General features: G+C 32.5%; 3 protein-coding genes across 7 annotated transcripts; 2 read left to right on the top strand and 1 right to left on the bottom strand.

Moving 5' to 3' along the window:
- Nucleotides 1-1,555: 1,555 nt before the first annotated feature.
- On the top strand, nucleotides 1,556-7,271 carry LOC106160329 (uncharacterized). Of its 3 annotated transcripts, none has more exons than XM_013536894.2 (9): nucleotides 1,556-1,819; nucleotides 2,068-2,114; nucleotides 2,339-2,394; nucleotides 2,788-2,839; nucleotides 3,055-3,191; nucleotides 3,364-3,477; nucleotides 4,205-4,258; nucleotides 4,579-4,645; nucleotides 5,025-7,271. In XM_013536894.2, the coding sequence occupies exons 1-9, from the start codon at nucleotides 1,779-1,781 to the stop codon at nucleotides 5,123-5,125; spliced, it is 669 nt and encodes a 222-aa protein (XP_013392348.1). In that variant the 5' UTR covers nucleotides 1,556-1,778; the 3' UTR covers nucleotides 5,126-7,271. The 3 variants fall into 3 exon arrangements, with proteins under 3 accessions (XP_013392348.1, XP_013392347.1, XP_086859364.1); XM_013536893.2 differs by having other exon boundaries at nucleotides 1,562-1,819; nucleotides 2,068-2,129; XM_087003238.1 differs by having other exon boundaries at nucleotides 1,682-1,713; nucleotides 2,068-2,129.
- LOC106160335 (uncharacterized) lies at nucleotides 5,319-12,506 on the bottom strand. 3 transcript variants are annotated; one of them, XM_013536905.2, is made up of 6 exons: nucleotides 12,300-12,506; nucleotides 11,158-11,448; nucleotides 9,989-10,155; nucleotides 9,408-9,579; nucleotides 8,280-8,999; nucleotides 5,319-7,888 (listed from the first exon to the last, which is right to left on the bottom strand). In XM_013536905.2, exons 1-6 carry the CDS (start codon nucleotides 12,478-12,480, stop codon nucleotides 7,170-7,172), a joined length of 2,250 nt encoding a protein of 749 aa, XP_013392359.2. In that variant the 5' UTR covers nucleotides 12,481-12,506; the 3' UTR covers nucleotides 5,319-7,169. The 3 variants fall into 3 exon arrangements, with proteins under 3 accessions (XP_013392359.2, XP_013392361.2, XP_086859362.1); XM_013536907.2 differs by lacking the exon at nucleotides 9,989-10,155 and adding an exon at nucleotides 10,203-10,366 and having other exon boundaries at nucleotides 12,300-12,505; XM_087003236.1 differs by lacking the exons at nucleotides 9,989-10,155; nucleotides 11,158-11,448 and adding an exon at nucleotides 10,203-10,366.
- A 170-nt stretch (nucleotides 12,507-12,676) lies between these two features.
- On the top strand, nucleotides 12,677-19,488 carry LOC106160336 (signal recognition particle subunit SRP54). The gene is made up of 15 exons (XM_013536908.3): nucleotides 12,677-13,043; nucleotides 13,235-13,326; nucleotides 13,554-13,638; nucleotides 13,841-13,945; nucleotides 14,556-14,680; nucleotides 15,072-15,222; nucleotides 15,449-15,508; nucleotides 15,834-15,922; nucleotides 16,171-16,271; nucleotides 16,531-16,617; nucleotides 16,991-17,064; nucleotides 17,532-17,640; nucleotides 17,925-18,095; nucleotides 18,614-18,709; nucleotides 19,042-19,488. The coding sequence occupies exons 1-15, from the start codon at nucleotides 12,966-12,968 to the stop codon at nucleotides 19,131-19,133; spliced, it is 1,515 nt and encodes a 504-aa protein (XP_013392362.2). The 5' UTR covers nucleotides 12,677-12,965; the 3' UTR covers nucleotides 19,134-19,488.
- Nucleotides 19,489-19,739: the final 251 nt, after the last annotated feature.

The raw sequence follows: 19,739 nt of genomic DNA, 5'->3' as shown, positions 1-19,739 counted from the left end.
CATGAGAAGCCTTTTTATGACAATATTTTCAGATAAAATCATTTAAAAATGAGAATAGAAGAATAGAAGATACTTGCACAGTCAGGGAATGGGAAAACTAAGATGCCCTAAATTCATAATAGTCTTTTAATAAAACCTATTTTTGAACTTTTTTTTTACACAATGTAATGTAAATTGTGGCTAAGGTTCCTTATTGTATTCTTATATCATATGTCCTATTGGTTTCAAATAAGTGTTTTTATATGTTTTGTTGATAGTGTCAAGACAGAAAAGCTACTGAAAAAAATCAATTTAATTTATTAGGGCAATTTCATGATTGACTGAACCCAATCAAAATGCAGTTTAACCAGCTTACTGGTTCTAAAAGAAAATATCTTATCATAAACAACGATAATAAAGAAGAGTCTACACAAAATCAATATCTCCAATATTTTCAACGTAGTCAATTGCCTTGAAAATACATTTCTCAGAATGTTTATAATACAGTTCTATTACTGATAAAGATAGTGATTCACTGGAACAAAATATTCAATAAAAGAGCTTTTGAATATGCTTTTCACATTTACGTATCTTCTATTGAAACAAACTAAAAATACAAGGGAAATGATGACCATGGTCATAATAATGTTGAGTGTGATGATGCCTTGGCGTCATTTCTTCTGCAGGGGCGGATTCAGAGATATTTTCTGACAGTCTTCCAAATTATCTTTGTTGATCCGTTGTTCATTTTTGACCGTCTTCCGACAGAAAAAAATTAGATACCCGTCAATGTAAACTTGAAAATCTGACCGTCTTCCGGAAGACCCAGAAGACGGCCGGCCTAAATCCGCCCGTTCTGGGTAGTTGTCTGCCACCCCCAGCCACAAGCAGGGGTTTGCCTTGCAGCTGTTCAACCTCTTATCTAATCAGTAAAATGTTTGCTGATATTTATAAACATTCTGTCTCTATTTATCACTTTGTTTTCATTAACTTTAGATCTGATGTAGAAAGTGGTTACAAATGCAAAAATATTATGTGAAAAGACATGATAGGAGAAAATATTAGTTTCATAATCATATGCAAAATATCATTCTTTGTTTCTGACCTGCATGGCCATATAGGACTGGCTTAACGTTAATTATTGCATATAAAATGATACTTAAGCTAGAAAATAGATATAAACAGGAATAAACGCGGCCGAGTGGGGCCGAGTGCCGAACTCCACCGGTTGTGTTGTGATGTGATGTCCTGGCACACCTAACACATGATTGATGGATCAAACTGCAAAGACAAAAAGTACATTCAAAATAATATTGTGCAAGGAGTTACTATGTACCTTGGCTTCCTACGTCCCTTTAAAATATAACAGAAGCACTGAGTAATTAAAAGTACTAAATGTCCCGATTTATTTAGTATGAATCTGACCAAATGAAGAACTTGTAGAGCTTTACTTGTCAACGACTCGCATTCGTGGACGAAAATGTACGGGATTTGCCGAGTAGTTTTTCGGGTTCCATCAATGGGTACTGTATTTCTCGTGAGACATAAAACATTTTCATCTTTTGCTTGAGACAGATATGTTTTTACCAAGTGTCTGATTGCCTGAACGCAAAATAGCTGTTACCAAAAACTTAGTAAGAACTTCATGAAAAATACTCAAAACAAATATAAAAAGATTTCACGTCAGTTGATAAATGAGTACTTCGCTCTTGATTACATGACGCGGAAGTGTTTGTAAGTTTGCCTGTCGACATAACCTTCTCCATTCATATATTTTGCATAAGAAGTGAGGGGAAGAAATGGCAGATTCAGATGGTGGAGAAAACCAAGAAATTAGCGAGTTAGTTTTACAGACTGATTGATTTGATGTTTGATTGTTGATTTGATACTATAATATTATACGGCGTCTGATACCACGAACAGTTTATGTATTTGACACTGCGGGTAATCTGTTATTATATTTGGATTAAAAAAGCTATTTATTTAAATTATGTTGGATTTCCAATTAATGCTATGATAACATTATCCATTACCATTCTTATTTTACAAAAACTACTTCTCCATTTATATTGTTTTTGTCAACTTCAGTTCTGATGCAGATAGTTCAGAACGCCAAAATGATGAAAGTACTAAAGGTGATGAAAGTAAAGGTAACAGGCAAATGTCCATACGTAACAGGAAATTATTGTCAAATGTACAGAGCTACAGGATTAATTATGTTCCTAATGACGTTGTTTAAAACTAGATTTAATTGAGTGCTGGCCATTAATCACTTTTAAGTTTAAAACGCAAACAGAATATAACGTAGCATTAGTCAAGAAATTTACCTAGGTACTTTTAGTTATTTATTTACCTGCAGCTGGCCCCAGCAGTCAAATATATAAGCCTACAGGCTCCTCAGATATTAGAAGGCGGGTAGGTCTAAGTTTAATATTGGCATGCTTCTTTTAAATCAATAGAAATGACTGTGTAAAAAAGTAGTGAAAAATACAGCAGAGATTACTGGAATTATTGTTTAATGTTCACTTATTTGATTGATGTTATAGAAATATGAATTATCTGTTTGAAAAAAATCATGCATTCAATATTTTACAGGAAGTTATTCTGTGGTTAAATCAAGTATGTCCCTGCATTATTAACACAGTAACAGTTTTATGAATAGAACAAAAACTATCAATTAAATTTAATTAAAATTAAATCTTTTAAATGGGAAAAAAATTTTCAAAGCTCAAAAGTTGTACACGATCTGTTCAGTGGAATGGTCTTTAATGGACATTACGTACTTTCTTTTTATATTAACAATGGCAGGGACAAGGTTTGGCTGGCTATTTAGGGAAACTCAGTCAACAAGCTGGAGTCGGTATGATGTGTTTCTCTCTTTATTATTATTATTATTATTACATTTAGATTCAGATACTGCCTATAATATATTGAATTGCATCATTATGTATAGATGAAAATCAAATGTTTATTTTAGAAATTTGAAAATACAATTTGTAAATGGAATATTTTGTTTTTTGTTAAACTGTGTCACAGGCTCTGCAGTGAATCATATTTTACTCTGAACTCTTGCAGGCATTAGCACAGATCCAGGAAAGTTGGACATGGGAGCAGCTATTAACATTGCAGTGCGTATGAAAAAGCGCAAAAACAAAACTGCCCAGCAAGAAATGGAAATCAAACACAAGAGAGAACTTGCAGAACAACAAGAGGTAAAATTTAAAACATTTTTTCGTAAATTCATTTTCTGGAAGCAACACCATACTTGCTATGCTGTTAAAGACATTTTAATCCAATATATTTTACAATTAAAATAGGATTTATTGCTTATTACTAGAAGTTTATATATTTATATTTCATCTTAGTCAACATTCATATTCACAGATTATTCAAAAACTGGGGTTAAGCTGGACAGCAGTAGTGACACTGAAATTATGCATACGAAGATGGAGGGCCAGAATGCATGCCAGTTTCAACTCTCCTGAAGCTTACGCTAAGGTCAGTAAGAATATGTCAAGTAATTTTGAGGAAGAAAATGTGTAACAGATTGGGGATGTATCCAGTGAATAACACTGCTTAAATAAAATCATTGTTGGAAAAATCGTGTTTTATGTAAAAGTGATCAGCTTCCCTACCCTCTCCAATCTTCACTGACATCTTCAATTCTGGAGCCATCAATGAGTTATTCATGTTATCAAGTCCCTCTGTTCAATGGTTGAAACCTCATGCCTCATAAGCGGAAAACACATTAAGCCTCACATGAAACTAATAACCTTAATTTTAATTTTTTTCTTTTCTTTTTTTTTAATTGTTATGATACTCTTATGCTTGGAGTGTTTCAGTAAACATATTTTGTAATTATCACAATGAACCCTTTAAGTTTTGTTAAGTTGACAATACTATCACAAGAGAAGCACAGATATTGTTTGGTTTTGGTAGTTTGATATTAAGTAACCCCAGCTGGATTTTTTTTCTTTCAATTTCCAACTTTGTCTGTTGAGTTCTTCTGGTAATATAACTCATTCATCAGTTTTTCATTGTACATGGCACTGAGATGCAGTTGAAGTGCAGTTTTTAAGAAATATACTATTATTATCATTATTATAAAACATTAGACATTTGACTAGGTGATCTAATACATCACAGTATATTTGGAATGGTCAACTATTTAATTTGGTCTATTAGTAAGAAAATGGAGTAAAAACATTCTAGTTGTTTGTTTCAGACCAGAGAAGATTTAGAATTTATAAAGAAGCACACCAAGGATTTTGCAACTGAAGTGAGTATTTTCATATTTTGAAATATAAATTACTAGTATTAAATGAATAAGAAAGTAGTTTATAAACTAATAATTTTAAAAATTTTATATCATTTTATTAGGTCTTTGATAGTTGCATTTTTCACCAAATTGATAACAATAGCTTAGTGATTTGTTTTTGCCAGTTCCCATTTATCATTTTAAAAAATCTGATATAACTAAATTGTGTAAGCCATTATTTGATACTATTTTTATTCAATTTCCATGTTGCTATTTTTTCACCAGGTTGAAATAATGAGCAGTAATTATTTATAGCACTATTAAATTTTGCTTTCACGCAGCTTCCTGTGCCTCTTCAAAATGCAATCTTTTTTGAAGTGTTTCCATGCATTCAGCACACTGTTAAAGGTAATGTGTACTGGTTCATCTTGCATCCAACATTTCATATGTACATAAGTTAATTTCACCAAAACCAGTGGTTCTACAAAGTTTTTAACTTTATGCTTGAACATTAAGGTTATGACTCTGAAGTCATACAATATGGCTTAGACCCAATATATATAATACTGTTTAATGGGTCCATGCTTATGCCAGCTTTTATATGTGGAACTGAGACTTTTATGAAACCTTTAATTTTAATATTAAACTGTATTGCACCTTTGCTGAGACTTACAATTTAACATATTTTTAAATATTAAAATGTATACCTATGTGAACTGAAAAATTTTAATGATATACCCCTGGACCAATCCCAATCAAAACATGCTAGAATTTTGTTTACTTTCAGAATACAAATGGACTATGGGTAAAAATTATAATCTGACAATGCAGGCTCAAAAAAGGCTAGAGGAGCTTACTGCAGAGGCCCATGAAAGAGCCACCATGTAAACCTGTTGGGAATGCATGGCATAGTTATTTAAATACCAACTATTGGAATCAATGTTATATTGGAAGAATAAAAGGTTATGATGGGCTGCATTGAGGAACTGTTGAAAACACTGGAATTAAAAAAAGTATGAAAAGTTTGAAACTAGAGGAAGAATGCAGAAGGAAATCAGAGAGTATATATATATATAAGAAGTTACGATTTAAAAAAGCTTTATTGTTATCTTTTTATCTTTTGTTTATATAAAAGAAAGTTTTACTGTAAGTATTCAATTTTATATCATAGCTCATAATATAAAATGTTATTGAGCAGTTTTACCCTCAACTGGTTTGCTTCAATTTTTTGCGTAATATGAGATTTCCAGTACTGCTAACACAATGCATAACAGAGAGATATGCAATGTTGATGTTCAGAGGAGAACAAGGCCATTACCTTATATATTTTTATGGATCAAATTGTTTGAATTGAGTGACATTTTGAGTTACCGAGCAGAATAATCATCTTTTATTTTTTTCCCCAGCTTAAAAATTGAAGAAAATCTGAATGTTTATAAGTCTGGGATCGAACTCATAACTTATTTCTGTCTTAAGCTTAACAAAATAAAGAATTCAAAACGGACCATTAAAAAGCAAAAAGCCATTAAAAAGCTGGGAAGTAATTCAGCAAAAATCTTCTTGTGTTCTCTAATATTTCCAAGAACAGCACAATGATTTAAAAACAATTTGTGCTTAACATACTCATACAAAACTATATATATTTCTTCCTTTTTGTAATGAAACAAGGTACATTATACTAGCAACTTCTTAAAGGGGAGTCCATTGTTAGATCACAACCAAGAAGCAGACTTGTTGTTTACAACCAGATTGTCTTGTTCACACCCACAGTTTCAGAGTACACTGTCTTAACATTAGTAGAACACTAAGTTTTCTGTAAAGTCTGAAACTCTGGGTACTACTTCATCAACTGACACACCTAAATTGCTTTCTTTTAAACTTCTAAAATGTAGCATATATAATGGAATTAAAATACATACAAAACATAACCAGAAAACATTCACTTAAAACTTGATAAAAAGAAAAGCCTTAAAAAGGTCTTTTGACATCCTATTGCATGACAGTGGATTGTACATACTATAAATTCATCCCATAACTTATATTTGAAACACACAGGACACTACGTTCATTCCATCATATGTCTTCACACTTCAATACTCGAGTTCCCAGTAAAAAATGACATTTTGTGTAAATGTAATAACAACTGAAACTATGCCAAAAACTGAAATTTTGTATAAAATGTGTTAAAATACAAAATGTATACTTGGAAACATGCAACTACTTGAATTTTTGAAAAGATGCCACATTTAGAAAAAATGCATGGCAAAACTGTATAAAACAACATTCTGTAGCCTCAAAGCACAGAGGAGGTGGGACACGGCAGTGTTTTAATGGAAATACAGGACATCCAATTAAATGCTTAAAAATTATCCATTTATTTTATCTCTGTATTATTATTATTTAAATGCAAGGACTCTTGAATGCTAATGCTGTATGCAAAACACTCAATCCAAATATAGGGCCCTCTGCTTTAACCTTAGACACTTGGTTAAACAATCCACTCTTTACCACTGTATCTTCAAATAAACAAATAAGCAACTTTCACATTCTCACATTCTTTTTTTTTTTTTTTAGTACAGTATAAAAATGAAATATCACCAAAACAAAAAATTTTAATTTAATATTATAAATTTTGATTTGCCATCTGCAAAATTCAATATCAAAACATTACATAAACTGCAATGAAACAACTGATTCAATTCTTGCATCTAAAAGTGAGACATTTTTAGTGCTGCCATTTGTAGTGGTATTCAGCTGACCCTTTAGTAATTTCATATTGCACTTTTAATAGGTTACTCTGAATTAATAAACAACAAACAACTTATGCCCTTGACCCTGGAATAATAATCTCTAATTATTATGTGACCTTTATATAATCTCTGAATGTGCAAATTTTAACCCGTGCAGTTTCCCCCAGAAAGATAGTACTGGTTTATCTGTGCCTGTATCTTATTGAAATTCTTCTTTTCTTTATAAATCTGAACATAAAAAACAGCATCACTGCTGCAACAACCATAACAATGTATAGATTTCTCCATGGAAGAGCCAATGACCCTTGCATTTCATGAGCAAGATGTGTGGTTTTCTTTGAGCTAGCTAAACCTTCATCTAGTGGATCTAAATTTTTGTCATCAAAAATGTCATCTTCATTGTGATGACTCTTCAGTGGGTTGACCTTTCGACCCAAGTGATATTGCTGATCAGGCTCTTCAGCTATAAAATCATTCTGGTCAAATTTTCCATCATCTTCCTCTTCTTTGTCATTGTTTTCACCTTCATCTATATTATCTTCATCCCTATCAAAATGATCATGAGGATTATCCTGAACACCATCAATTAGATAGTCCTGACCTTTACCCCTTAACACTTCCCGAATCTCATGCTTTGGGTGGACTCCCTTTTGATGATGATCATCATCATCCATTTTATTGTGAAAAATATCCATATCTGCATCATCCAGATTTTTGGTAGATTTTGTTTTTTGGAACATTTCTCCAGGAACTGTGGTTGTATGTGAACTATATGCCGGTTCATCTCCAATCAAGGCTCTGTGATATTCTTGTAACTCTGGAGGCCCAGGGTCCAGCATGAATCTAAGGTACATCACCATGGCTGCCGTTCCTACTGCTGTTTTGTGAGATAGACACCCTCCTAAAAAAAATCACAACTTCTTTCATTATTTATGAATTACATATTCAATCACATAGTAATCTGACAGAGAGAAAAACTGGACAAGTGGCATTCAAATTGTAATTGCTTACTGCATTGCTCTAACAATCTCCTTTTTCTGTAGTTAAAATTTTTAACACTTACAATTTGCTATAGGAACATTATATACAATTATTTGTTGTAGAAAATATATATTAGATTCAGACAGACTTTCTTTTATACTGCTTAATGTTACAAAATAACAAGAAAAAAATGGTAACAATCTTAGTGTGGAATCTTAACATAACATGGACGCTTTTTAGAAAAGTATCTGATAATGATACACGGAAAATTTCCAATCTTTACAGTGAAAGGAAAATGCTGAATTGTTTACCTGCCAGATCTTTTTCCACAAGAAGTCTACGAGAACGGTAACTTTTAACATTATACTGCATTAGTCTCCTAGCACCCATAAGTGGATTTGATGGTAGATGTGCATTTTCTTGATGGTTTTCAATATTCAGCTGATGTTGCATTTGATTTTCTTGAAACAGTTGCTGCCTATTCTTTGGTATCTGTTGCTGCTGTGCGGGTATGTGGGTAATATATTTTTCATTTGGTGGTTGGAACAGAGCCTGCTCTTTATTCTGATAAACCAGTCTGTTAGACAAATGTGTTTGCTGGTTGAGTTGATTCCATTGAACCTGTTTTTGTAAAGGCTGATTTAGAATGCTTTTATTCATAACACCTGCGGGCTGCTGAAACTGAACCTGCATTTGACTGTCTCTTTCGCTTCCAAGTGAATCTGCCTGGGAATTTGGTTGTATTAGATTACCCTGAATTTTATCAAATTCTTCAGATTTTGATCTCTCATTGCTGTCTCCATTCTGCTGTCTCTGTTTCTTTTGCTTCTTTAAATATTCTATCATGTCTATACCTGCCTCGTTTTCATATACATAGCTTGATTCATCAATGGCTAGCCCATCAATACTGTCCCTCATCTCAGCTCTCTTCATTTTACCAAAACACCCATTAGGTTTCTGCCAGGTAAGAATCTGCTGCAGCCAATCTCTGCGTAAAAACTGGATGAAGCCCATGCTAGGGCAGACAAACTCTAAAGAGAAATAAAAAAAATGCATTTGAAAAATTCAGTGCTGTCTATGCAACCACAACCATATGTAAAATTGATGAAATTTGATAGAAAAAATTAAATATTCAAGAAAATCAAGGTATCGATACCTTAACCTGTACTTTTGCTATTTTGAAATTGAAGCAGTTTCTACTGATAAATCTAAAATCTGATAATAGAAGGTGTATGCCTGCCTGTATGTGTCCTTTTTTGCATTATCTTAAATCATTAAATCTCAGTTTGTTAAAAGTATAATTGAAAACACACAAACTCAAATTCTCTTAACTCTTATTTTTTCAGTCAATACAAGTCAATACAACTTCACAGAAAAAAAAAAGAAAAAAGAACATACAGAAAATCTAAAAACTTTTAATAAATTACACCCTGACTCACCTTCTTCCAAGAAAATATCTTGCTGTATGGGCCATATTTTTCCTTTCATCAACTCTATACTTTCTTTGACCTCGTAATAATTATTTGTGCAAAACTCTAGCTGTAATTGGTTTATTCCTCTTGGTTCTCCATGAGCATGAAGCCATTCATTGATTTTACTTATACATCCCACCTACAGAGAAAAAAGTCTATACTTTTGATAACAGATAACTTGATTGTCAAATAAGCAAAACTTTTTTTAAAACTTAGTACACTTGTAGCACTAAATAAAAATATATTCTTACCCCAAGAGCATTAACTGAAAATTGCTTTGTATAAAATTTCATGCTTCTATGACTGCATAAGTACTAGTAAGTGATTCATTGATTGTATGCATGGATGAATAAATGAAACAAATAATTTAATTCATTAAAAAATTAAATACCTGTGCAAATACAATGGTTCAAAAAAGGTGAATGTATCCAAAAACCATGGCTTCCAAACTTCACTTTTTATACAATCAAGACCATAATTAAAATATTTGATTATGACCATAACATTATTATTCTAATTACTCTGGCGACTACTTTTCACATGTTTACCTTCTCTCCAAGTAATGTAAAAAGGAGTTGATGTGTAAGAAGATAATCTTTCAATCCTTTAGCAGTGATCATATACATGCACTCATCTGAAACTTGACATGGTTTTTGTGTGTCACTACCAAACAATTCCTTCATACACTTGTCACTTCTTTCTTCATCTATTGTTTCTATAAATCACAATAAAATGCTTTTAAAATGATAAAAAACAAATTACCTTTTCTGCTAAAAGTGTAAACAACAGCTGGTGTGTTAGTCCATAGTCTGTAAGGCCTTTGGTTGTAATAAGCAGCATGCAGAAATTAGTAATGTTACAAGGCTGCCTGCCGTTATTTCCCATTACTTCACCCATGCATCTGTCACTCACTTCTTCATCAAATGCTATAATGCAAATGTATACTTAAGATTACACAGGATACTCAAAGCACATACACACCAAATCTAGTTTATCTAGACATTATGAAGCCATTTAAGTCTTAAATCTATGTAAGGAAACAAAGATTCACTGGCAACTACTTTTTGAGAAAGGGAACTGTTAAGCATACATGCGGCAATCTCAACCGCCGTAATGACTCGATTTTTTCAATGAGGAAAAACTAACAATTTTCCAAAAACATAATTTTAAAATCATTAATAATATATTTCTGTGAAGCACCTGTGTTGCTTTTTCTAGCTCTGTAGACAACAGAACTATAAGGTAGCCTGTTTATGAGTTTTTTTGCTATCGCTCAGAAGGAATGGTTTTATTTTAAGAATTTATGACTTGAAAAAATACAATAAATGTGAAATTTGTAATTTTTCTCCATTGAAAAGATTGATTCATTACCGTAACATAATGATATCAACTAGAAACAGTAAGCAAATAACTAATGCAAATTTACAATAAAAATCAATATTATTACAAAAGTGTTGCCTTTAATACAGTTGTACTTGTTTTACTGCTAATTAGTATTGTATATGCTAAGTATTATACAAGCTACATCCCAGATTCAGCGTGAACTCTATTAAAAAAAGGACAAAAATATTTAACCAAGAATGTAACTGGTTAGAAATAAGGAATGCTGAAATTCATGTTAATGCAAGGTAAAGTTAGAATAAGAATACTAGATGTCTCACTCAAATGTAGATTTTATAAATATATACTTTTAATTTAGTGATTACTAAATACATACTTATTGATATATTCTGCTTCTTTCTCTCCTCTTTTATTCTCTCAAGATCAGATTTAACCCATTTCAGGTTAGGATCAAGTTTGCGATGCCTATGAAAAATGCTCCACTGTTCTCCCACTAAATATTTCATTGATCTGTAGTATTCTCCATCTCCCTTCTCAAGATAGGGTATAGCTTCCTTACTGGCATAGGTGGCATCTGCTTTGATTTTACGTAGTCTCTCAAGTACTTTTTTATTTTGTATTTTAAGCTTTTGGTCATCTATTTCATCAATCAGTAAGGCAATCTGACCTACAAAAGGACAATTCAGCATTAAAGAATAATCTTGATAATTGCATTACTAGTTTGTAGATTCACAACACTTTATTTTCATAATTTGTAAAATTGTTGGTAAGAAAAACATTATCTATAATATTTATTTGATACATTCATTTCATTCATTCTGATGGAAAATGAGTGTAATATGTTGTCTTAATTTGCAACATACTGTACAAAAAGTCTGCCATATTGCTATACCAGTATATATATATATATATATATATATATATATATATATATATATATATATATATATATATATATATATATATATATACATGTAATGCAGTGTCGTATGTAACGACTGCCAGACGTTTCCTTCACTAAATCTACAATTAAATTTTATAAGAATTTTATTGTAAGAGCAGGGGCAGAACCAGGATTATTTGAAGGTGGCGTCCGCGGATGCGAGGCCGACCCTCTCTCCCCCCCCCCCCCCCCCCAACCCATCCCACCCACTTGGCGTGGGGTTCGGATCCGCTGAAGGGCCCTGAAAATTTTTGGTATTTTAGAGGGCGAACGGTGCCATTTGGTACGGTTTAGAACTTTGATTTAGCTAGTCAAAATTCTAATTACAAGAGGGGACCAGAAATCGAAAGGAGGGGTCAGGATCCCCCTACACCCCTTTTAAATCCGCCACTGTAAGAGGATTACTGTGTGCACGCCATTACTACACACAAAGAGTGTAAATAAAAGGTACAACGAGCCTAAGAACATAGGGCCACTCTATTATTTAGTTCCCATATGGTACGACAGACTGTAGGTAGACACGAAGTACATGTAGTTGTCGTCAGTGTCGGAAGGGTTGTCGCGTTGTTGCTTACCTTCAACCACTCTAAGTCCAAATATCCCATCTAGGTTCATTTCTTTGTAACTTGTTTGGTAATATGAAACGGCCTTTTCAATACCACTCAACAACTCATCAAATAAAGGATCCACAGACAAAGTTAACCTTAAAAACATGAAAATAAGTAATAACAGTGAGGACATACTGGAGGCAGCCATCTTGAAAACCAACACAGGGATGAGTCAATCAACAAGTATTTCATTTTTTTAATACTTCAAACCAACATACAGACCTATCTTAGATTTTTACTACATTAATTTGGTGTCACTGAAAAGGGATAAATGCAACTGTGCTTGATATATATAAGTAATGGAAAGTATGTTGTTTCTTTTCCCTGTGAATTGTGACACGTACAACGAGACTTTTCGAGATTCGAAGAAAGGAAACTTCTTGAGGCAGGTTGCAACGGAGCTAATTTTCACATTTTATTGATACTGTAATCGACAAAATTTACTTATATTGGTGATACTGGTAACGGACCGAAAAAGCTAGGTTTAATACCAGAAACTACCCCGTGATATTTAGCATATGTCCTGATTTTACTAAGCATCTGCCACTTGGATTTGCCTGTGTCTCACCACTGTTTTACAGTATATCTTGGTCGGTTTATCCAAGGTACTGGGAATCCAGTTACTAACTCATCATGGTGTTAGCTGATCTGGGAAGAAAGATCACAAATGCGCTGAGATCAATCAGCAATGCAACAGTCATCAATGAAGAGGTACTGTGCAATATTGGTTCTGAAACTCTCTCTCTCTCTCTCTCTCTCTCTCTCTCTCTCTCTCTCTCTCTCTCTCTCTGCATTTGTGGAATATATAGTAACACATAAGGACAATCAAATGAACATAATAGGGGAAGCTGTTTCTTTATCCCATGGATAATGTTGTTAATTATATTCCTTCATATTTTTAGGTGTTGAATTCCATGCTGAAAGAGATATGTACAGCACTATTAGAAGCTGATGTCAATATCAAACTTGTCAAGCAGTTACGAGAGAATGTCAGGTAAAAGGCACAAATTTTCATTCAAGCCTGAGTTATTTATTTGAGCTGGTGTACTGGGTTGTAACATACTCAAATCAAATCTATATTCACCATTAGCAAGCTGTAACCTTTTAATGTAGATGCTACTAGTATGCATCAATTGTGATAAGTTTTGTAACAAACTTGTGGAATGTGCTTGAAAGTGAAGTGTTTAACTGTGTGTTTTAAGGTTTCCTTTGTGGTTTCAGAGCTGTTATTGACTTTGATGAGATGGCTGCTGGTCTTAACAAAAGGAGAATGATTCAGTCAGCAGTCTTCCAGCAGTTAGTAAAGGTAAGAATCATATTGCTTACCTACAAGATGTATGAACTTAGAGTTGGATGGGGTTCTTGCATTCAGGTGAATATATTATTGTCCAGAATGAGTCCATTCGTAAATTATACAACCTTCAGTGGCAATATGTCTCTTTAAATGTGAAGTTTGTTAAAAAAAATAAAGCCAAGACTAACTGAATGATTGTGCATTTTCATTGCAGTTGATTGATCCTGGAGTAAAGGCATGGCAGCCAACAAAAGGCAAAAACAATGTTATTATGTTTGTAGGCTTACAAGGTAGTGGAAAAACAACAACATGCACAAAGGTAAAATGAAATTGTTTGAATGTTAATTAGTTGTCCAAAAGAGTTTCCTTTTCATTATTGATTTGGATATACCCATAACTTTGTATTCGTATGGCCATTATAATATCCTTGGGCTAACTGGTCTTAACTATGTCCAACTCGTAACACAATGATGCTTTAAAGATATTTTTTAATAGTAACAGTATTTTACACTTGGCATAAGAAAAGTGATCTGGGGATGAGCATGGCATTCCTGTCACACACTAATAGTGCATGCTAACACCACAATGTAAGGTAATGACAAATGTGACTATTTAATGACTTGCTGTTAACTTTGAGCTATAACAAACATGTTTGATCTCTTTAGAAACAATCTACTTAATAGAATTTCTTACCATTACCAAGACACTAAAAAGCTTATTTTGCCATATTTACAAGATATTTCATGGAATTTTACAGATGTTGTTCTGATAAGTATTTGTGACTCTAGGGGATTTTTATTAAACTGTCAGTTGCTCAGCCAAAGTTTTTTTTTACTTATTAATAATGCTAGGAAATTTTTAATTTCTTAGGCATAAAAATCCTCTTTTATTTTCCTGAAGTTGACATTCTTTCATCATATTTTGTTTAGTTGGCATACTACTACCAGAGGAAAGGATGGAAAACATGTCTCATTTGTGCGGACACATTTCGTGCCGGAGCTTTTGACCAGTTGAAACAGAATGCAACAAAGGCTAGGATTCCTTTTTATGGAAGGTAATGTCAATTTATCCTGTTTGTTGATTTAGCCAAATGGCTAAATAAGTAATTAAATTCCAGACTGAATGAATGAAAGGATATCTTTTCAAGATTCTTTAGCCTGCAGGAACTATTTTCATCAGCAGAGAAAATTTTATGCTGGCATGAGCTCAACAATCTAACCATTCCAAAGTGAGCAACAATATTTTCATGATGAAATGATAAAAAAAAATGTAAAAATGTTCTCCGGGATAGCACATGTGGAGACCAGGAGACCATCAGGGGATTAGGTGGCTTGGTAAATGGGATTGGCCACATTAATCAACTGATCAGTCAAGCTGCAGATCATCTGTTCTAAAAGAACACAAAGATTAACAAAATATGGATATAGTTTATATTTAATTTCCAGTTATACAGAGGCAGATCCTGTAGTAATTGCCCAGGAAGGTGTGGATAAGTTTAAGGCAGAAAACTTTGAGATTATTATAGTTGATACAAGTGGGCGTCACAAACAAGAAGATTCACTCTTCGAAGAAATGTTACAAGTATCCAATGTCACAGTAAGTATGTACAGCATTGCAAAATGATTAAGAGTTGCATTTTATAAAAACTTTTCTTTTGGAAAATTGTCTTAATTGTCAACATTTTTTGTACAATTTTTTGCATGAGATTTGGCTTACAGTAATTGTATTTGGTTGTGTATTTTTTTAATTATACAGCACACGTATTTAAAGACATATTTCTTTTGTCAAATCTTTGTGAGATGTATTTTTTACCATTTTTCAGGGTCCTGATAATGTTATTTTCGTGATGGACGCTTCAATTGGTCAAGCTTGTGAGGCTCAAGTATGTTGCTTTATTACACTGCTCTATCTGTCTTGATCTTATTATTATTATTATTATTATTTATATATTTATTTAGTAGGAAACAATAATTTTTCATCAGATTAACTTTTGAATATCAGTAGCAGGTGACAAAATGTTTATTTAATGTGTATTATTTATTAATGAAAATAATATTTAGATATAGAGGTTAGTGAACTAAAATGAAATTAATGAAATTTTTACTAAAATACATTGCACAGAAAAATTGGTTTTCAATTAATTTCTGTTATATTTATGTTTCTGAATAAATAAAATCTCATTTTTTATTTATCTGTTCATTTTACAGGCAAAAGCTTTCAAAGACAAGGTAGACATTGGTTCAGTAATTATAACCAAGCTAGACAGTCATGCTAAAGGTGGTGGTGCTCTTAGTGCGTAAGTAATATTTCTTTATTAGTTTTATTAAAATCTGAATAATTACACCATTATGCCATGCTTTGATGTTTGAAGTTGCTATTGGTATGAGTGTTCACTATTTATCATTAGGTTTTGACATGAGATTAGAATATTTTGTGCCATGTGAAGAACTTAAGCCATACTTTTTTTTAACATGACATTTTCAGACAATTTTTTCATTATTTATTACTTTAAAAGTTTTTAGTATGAAATTTATTACTTTTCAGTGTTGCAGCAACAAAAAGTCCAGTAATCTTCATTGGCACAGGAGAACATATAGATGATTTTGAGCCATTCAAAGTGCAACCTTTTGTCAGTAAACTCCTAGGTAATTTTTCGTTTTTCTTTCATGTTTGTTTTTCTTGCTTTATAAAATGTAATGAAATCATTTACAGTCCTTTGTTAGTCTTGTGCTGTTAGTAGATGCTTTTTATGCCTAAACTATTTTAATTGAAAGGTATATGAATATATTATGTTTTTATGTCTACTACTGCTACTACAACTATAGAAAAGTGTCCTTCAAGTAATAAAGTTTTGGCATTTCATATACTTTTGAAATACTTATTTAATTATTTTATTATTTTTAGGTATGGGTGATTTAAAAGGGCTTGTTGAAAAAGTTGAGGAATTAAACCTAGATGATAATGAAGAACTACTCAAAAGGCTAAAGCATGGTAAGTTTGAGAATGATTGATTTATGAGCTAGGTCAGCCAACTACCATCCCTGATTTCTGTAGAACTGATCTATTTGCAGTGCATTTTAATGTATTTTTAAGGTATATAACAAGCAAGGGTACAGCTGTGTACATTCCTTGTAACACAAATTACTACAACCATTTTCTTAGTACAAAACTCAAGTAATTAAAAGGTGAATTTGTTACTATACATCTTTGATAAAATTCTTACAGACACAGCTTGTTTCCTAATAAGTACAATTTTTTAGTATTTGTATGTTTATGACAGATATATGTAATACATGGTTAACACAAGTATCTATTGCCTGTGTAGTGTTTTCAGTATAATCACAGTAACTTTTTCTGGTTCTAGGACAGTTCACTTTGAGAGACATGTATGAACAGTTCCAGAATATTATGAAGATGGGACCATTTAGTCAAATTATTGTAAGTAGATTTTTTTCAAATTCATATGAATGATTTGTGCACTTAATCTTGTACTGTATGCTGTTGATTATGTTTGATATATGATACAAGTTATAATGTAATGTTATTATTACTATCTGGTGAGATTTTAATTTCACTTTCAGATGTCCACAACTATATAAATATGTAATGTAGTTAGATTTTTTCTTCGTGGAGCTTTGTATCTCAGGAATACAGCTGAATCAGTATGTTTTGAGTGATTGACAACTATATAATATCCTAACTATTGCATGAGAGAATCGCGCGTGCTTGACACGTTTAGTTAATTAACTTATCTAAACAGTAGGAAGTAGAGTAGTGAAAGGGGGTAAAGTGAACTGTAGCATTATCGCATGGTAGAACTTCTTAAATAAGCCAGTGTAGCTGTATTGCTAAGAATGCTTGATGTGAAAAGACTTTTAGATAACTATACTTTATTTGTTCTCTAGGGTATGATCCCAGGTTTTGGGAGTGATTTTATGACAAAAGGCAATGAGCAAGAATCCATGAATAGGCTGAAGAAACTTATGACCATAATGGACAGTATGAATGATCAAGGTAGCTAAAAATGATGTGACATTTTACTAGAAATATAGAAGCATGTGCAATTACAGCAAGAATTTACTTTAAAAAAAAAAAACAATTTTAAGTTGGTCATTTATTTGGCTAGAAAATATGGTATGGTTGTTAAAATGTAAACAGTCTATTGAGTGATTGTAGAAATAATGAAATTGTAAGTAGATGTAAATATGAATAAAAGAAATGCTTCATTGTACTGAGTGAAAATGATATATGGAATTTTAACAGTTAATAATTCCCACCTAAATGATAATAACTTTCAGAGCTGGACAGTTTTGAAGGTGCCAAACTATTCACCCGCCAAGCAGGGAGAGTAGGACGAGTTGCTAGGGGGGCAGGAGTGTCTAACAAAGATGTGCAAGATCTGCTATCCCAATACACCAAGTTTGCACAGATGGTGAAAAAGATGGGAGGCATTAAAGGGCTGTTTAAAGGTGATTAAAAAAAGAAAGTTGAGAAGTTTGTTTGTAGAAGCAAAAAGATATTTTGATAGAAACATAGCTATGCCATAGCTATGCTATGACAAACACAAAGAGAGCATTCACATCAAGAAGAGCCCAGGTCTAGCAGGGCCGAGACCTAAATATGGCGGACCTACATGAAAGGAATACTGTGTAATCCTTTAATGGTCTCTCAGTGACATTTCATTGAGACATTTCATTGAGAGACCATTAAAGGATTATGCGGTCTTCCTTTCATGTAAGTCCACCATATTTAGGTCTGGGCCTTGCTAGACCTGGGCTCTTCTCAATGTGAATGCTCTCAAAGGCATGGGTGCATACAATCCATGGATGCATCAACTCTATGTACTGAGATACTGAAAGCATGGCAATTTTTTTCTTTAAAAGTTTACATATCAAATGCTGTTCTTTATTACCTTTTGTGTAAAGAGCGTTTTTAATATCAAGTATCTATGAATTTTGGCTAAAGTTGTGTTTTTTAAATTTTTAAGGTGGTGACATGGGTAAGAATGTAAATCCAGCCCAGATGGCCAAACTTAACCAGCAAATGGCCAAGATGATGGATCCAAGAGTTTTACACCAAATGGGTAAGCAATACTTAAATTGAAACCAGAATAATTGGTTTATTGATCACTGTGTCACAATAATTGATTGATTAAAAAGATTAAGAAATGTTACCTAAAAAAAGGCAGAGAATCTTTTCAGATAATGCTGTGAATTAATGCATTCAATTGCTAAATAAAAGATATGACATGATGCAAGAGTAGTGAAAGTTTTCAACTTCTTCCTTGTTGAAATACTGATTGGTAATTTGATATTATACTATGCTGGTGTAGAAAACTTAAATACCTGCAAATATATAAAGGGAACATTTTGGAAATCTTGTCACACTATTGATATTTAATATTAATATTTTTAGGTGGAATGGCAGGTCTTCAGAGCATGATGCGTCAATTCCAGCAAGGTGCAGGAGGAAAAATACCTGGAATGCCTGGTGGGAAGGATTCTTGATCTTAGAAAATAGAAACTTTCCGCTGAAGAGAATAGTGAAATGTGGGACATTGGCTTCTCAAATGAAAACAGAGATATTAAACCTGGCAGTAGTCATACTGTGATACTCCAGAGAGTAACTGAAACAACCTTACCTACAATATCTGCAAGATGGAAGTAGCTTGAGAGATGGTGAAAAACTGAAAATTGTGTATTCGTATATACACTGTGTAAATCATATACCTTCAATTTAGTCATATTATTGGTATTTAAAATGTATTTCTACACATTAATCATTTGTGTATTTATACAAAATGTCTTGTATGAAAAGATAATTTTATTTGATAATAATAAAATGTATATTTCTTGAATACAATGAATTGTTTTTAATTACCCTTTGTATTTGTAGTATACACTCATTTAATCTCATTTTAAAGCATATACTGGACAAACATTTGATTCTAATATGTGAAATTTGATGTTTTAAAGTGCACCAAAATGATATTTTCATTTTGATAGTATTTTCACAAACCTCGTCAATACAAAAGACTTAGACAATGATAATATAATATGTGTTAAAGGAGCTAGAACTCAAAAAGTTGAATATGGAGCAACAGTTACTTTGGC

Source organism: Lingula anatina, chromosome 2 (assembly GCF_051362555.1).
Source record: "Lingula anatina isolate TDL-2025a chromosome 2, LinAna3.0, whole genome shotgun sequence".
NCBI lineage: Eukaryota > Metazoa > Brachiopoda > Lingulata > Lingulida > Lingulidae > Lingula > Lingula anatina.
This window is presented reverse-complemented; position numbering and strand designations above follow the sequence as displayed.

Bases quoted from the DNA above. Each gene is read 5' to 3' on its own strand.
- LOC106160329 (XM_013536893.2), top strand. From the start codon at position 1,779: ATGGCAGATTCAGATGGTGGAGAAAACCAAGAAATTAGCGA. The intron at 3,478-4,204 runs GTCAGTAAGAAT...TGTTTGTTTCAG, and splicing joins CTCCTGAAGCTTACGCTAAG to ACCAGAGAAGATTTAGAATT. The intron at 4,259-4,578 runs GTGAGTATTTTC...GCTTTCACGCAG, and splicing joins CCAAGGATTTTGCAACTGAA to CTTCCTGTGCCTCTTCAAAA.
- LOC106160336 (XM_013536908.3), top strand. From the start codon at position 12,966: ATGGTGTTAGCTGATCTGGGAAGAAAGATCACAAATGCGCTGAGATCA. The intron at 18,096-18,613 runs GTGATTAAAAAA...TAAATTTTTAAG, and splicing joins CATTAAAGGGCTGTTTAAAG to GTGGTGACATGGGTAAGAAT. The intron at 18,710-19,041 runs GTAAGCAATACT...TAATATTTTTAG, and splicing joins AAGAGTTTTACACCAAATGG to GTGGAATGGCAGGTCTTCAG.
- LOC106160335 (XM_013536905.2), bottom strand. From the start codon at position 12,480: ATGGCTGCCTCCAGTATGTCCTCACTGTTATTACTTATTTTCATGTTT. The intron at 10,156-11,157 runs GTATGTATTTAG...TGTGATTTATAG, and splicing joins GAAGCAGAATATATCAATAA to AAACAATAGATGAAGAAAGA. The intron at 9,000-9,407 runs GTGAGTCAGGGT...ATTTCTCTTTAG, and splicing joins AGATATTTTCTTGGAAGAAG to AGTTTGTCTGCCCTAGCATG.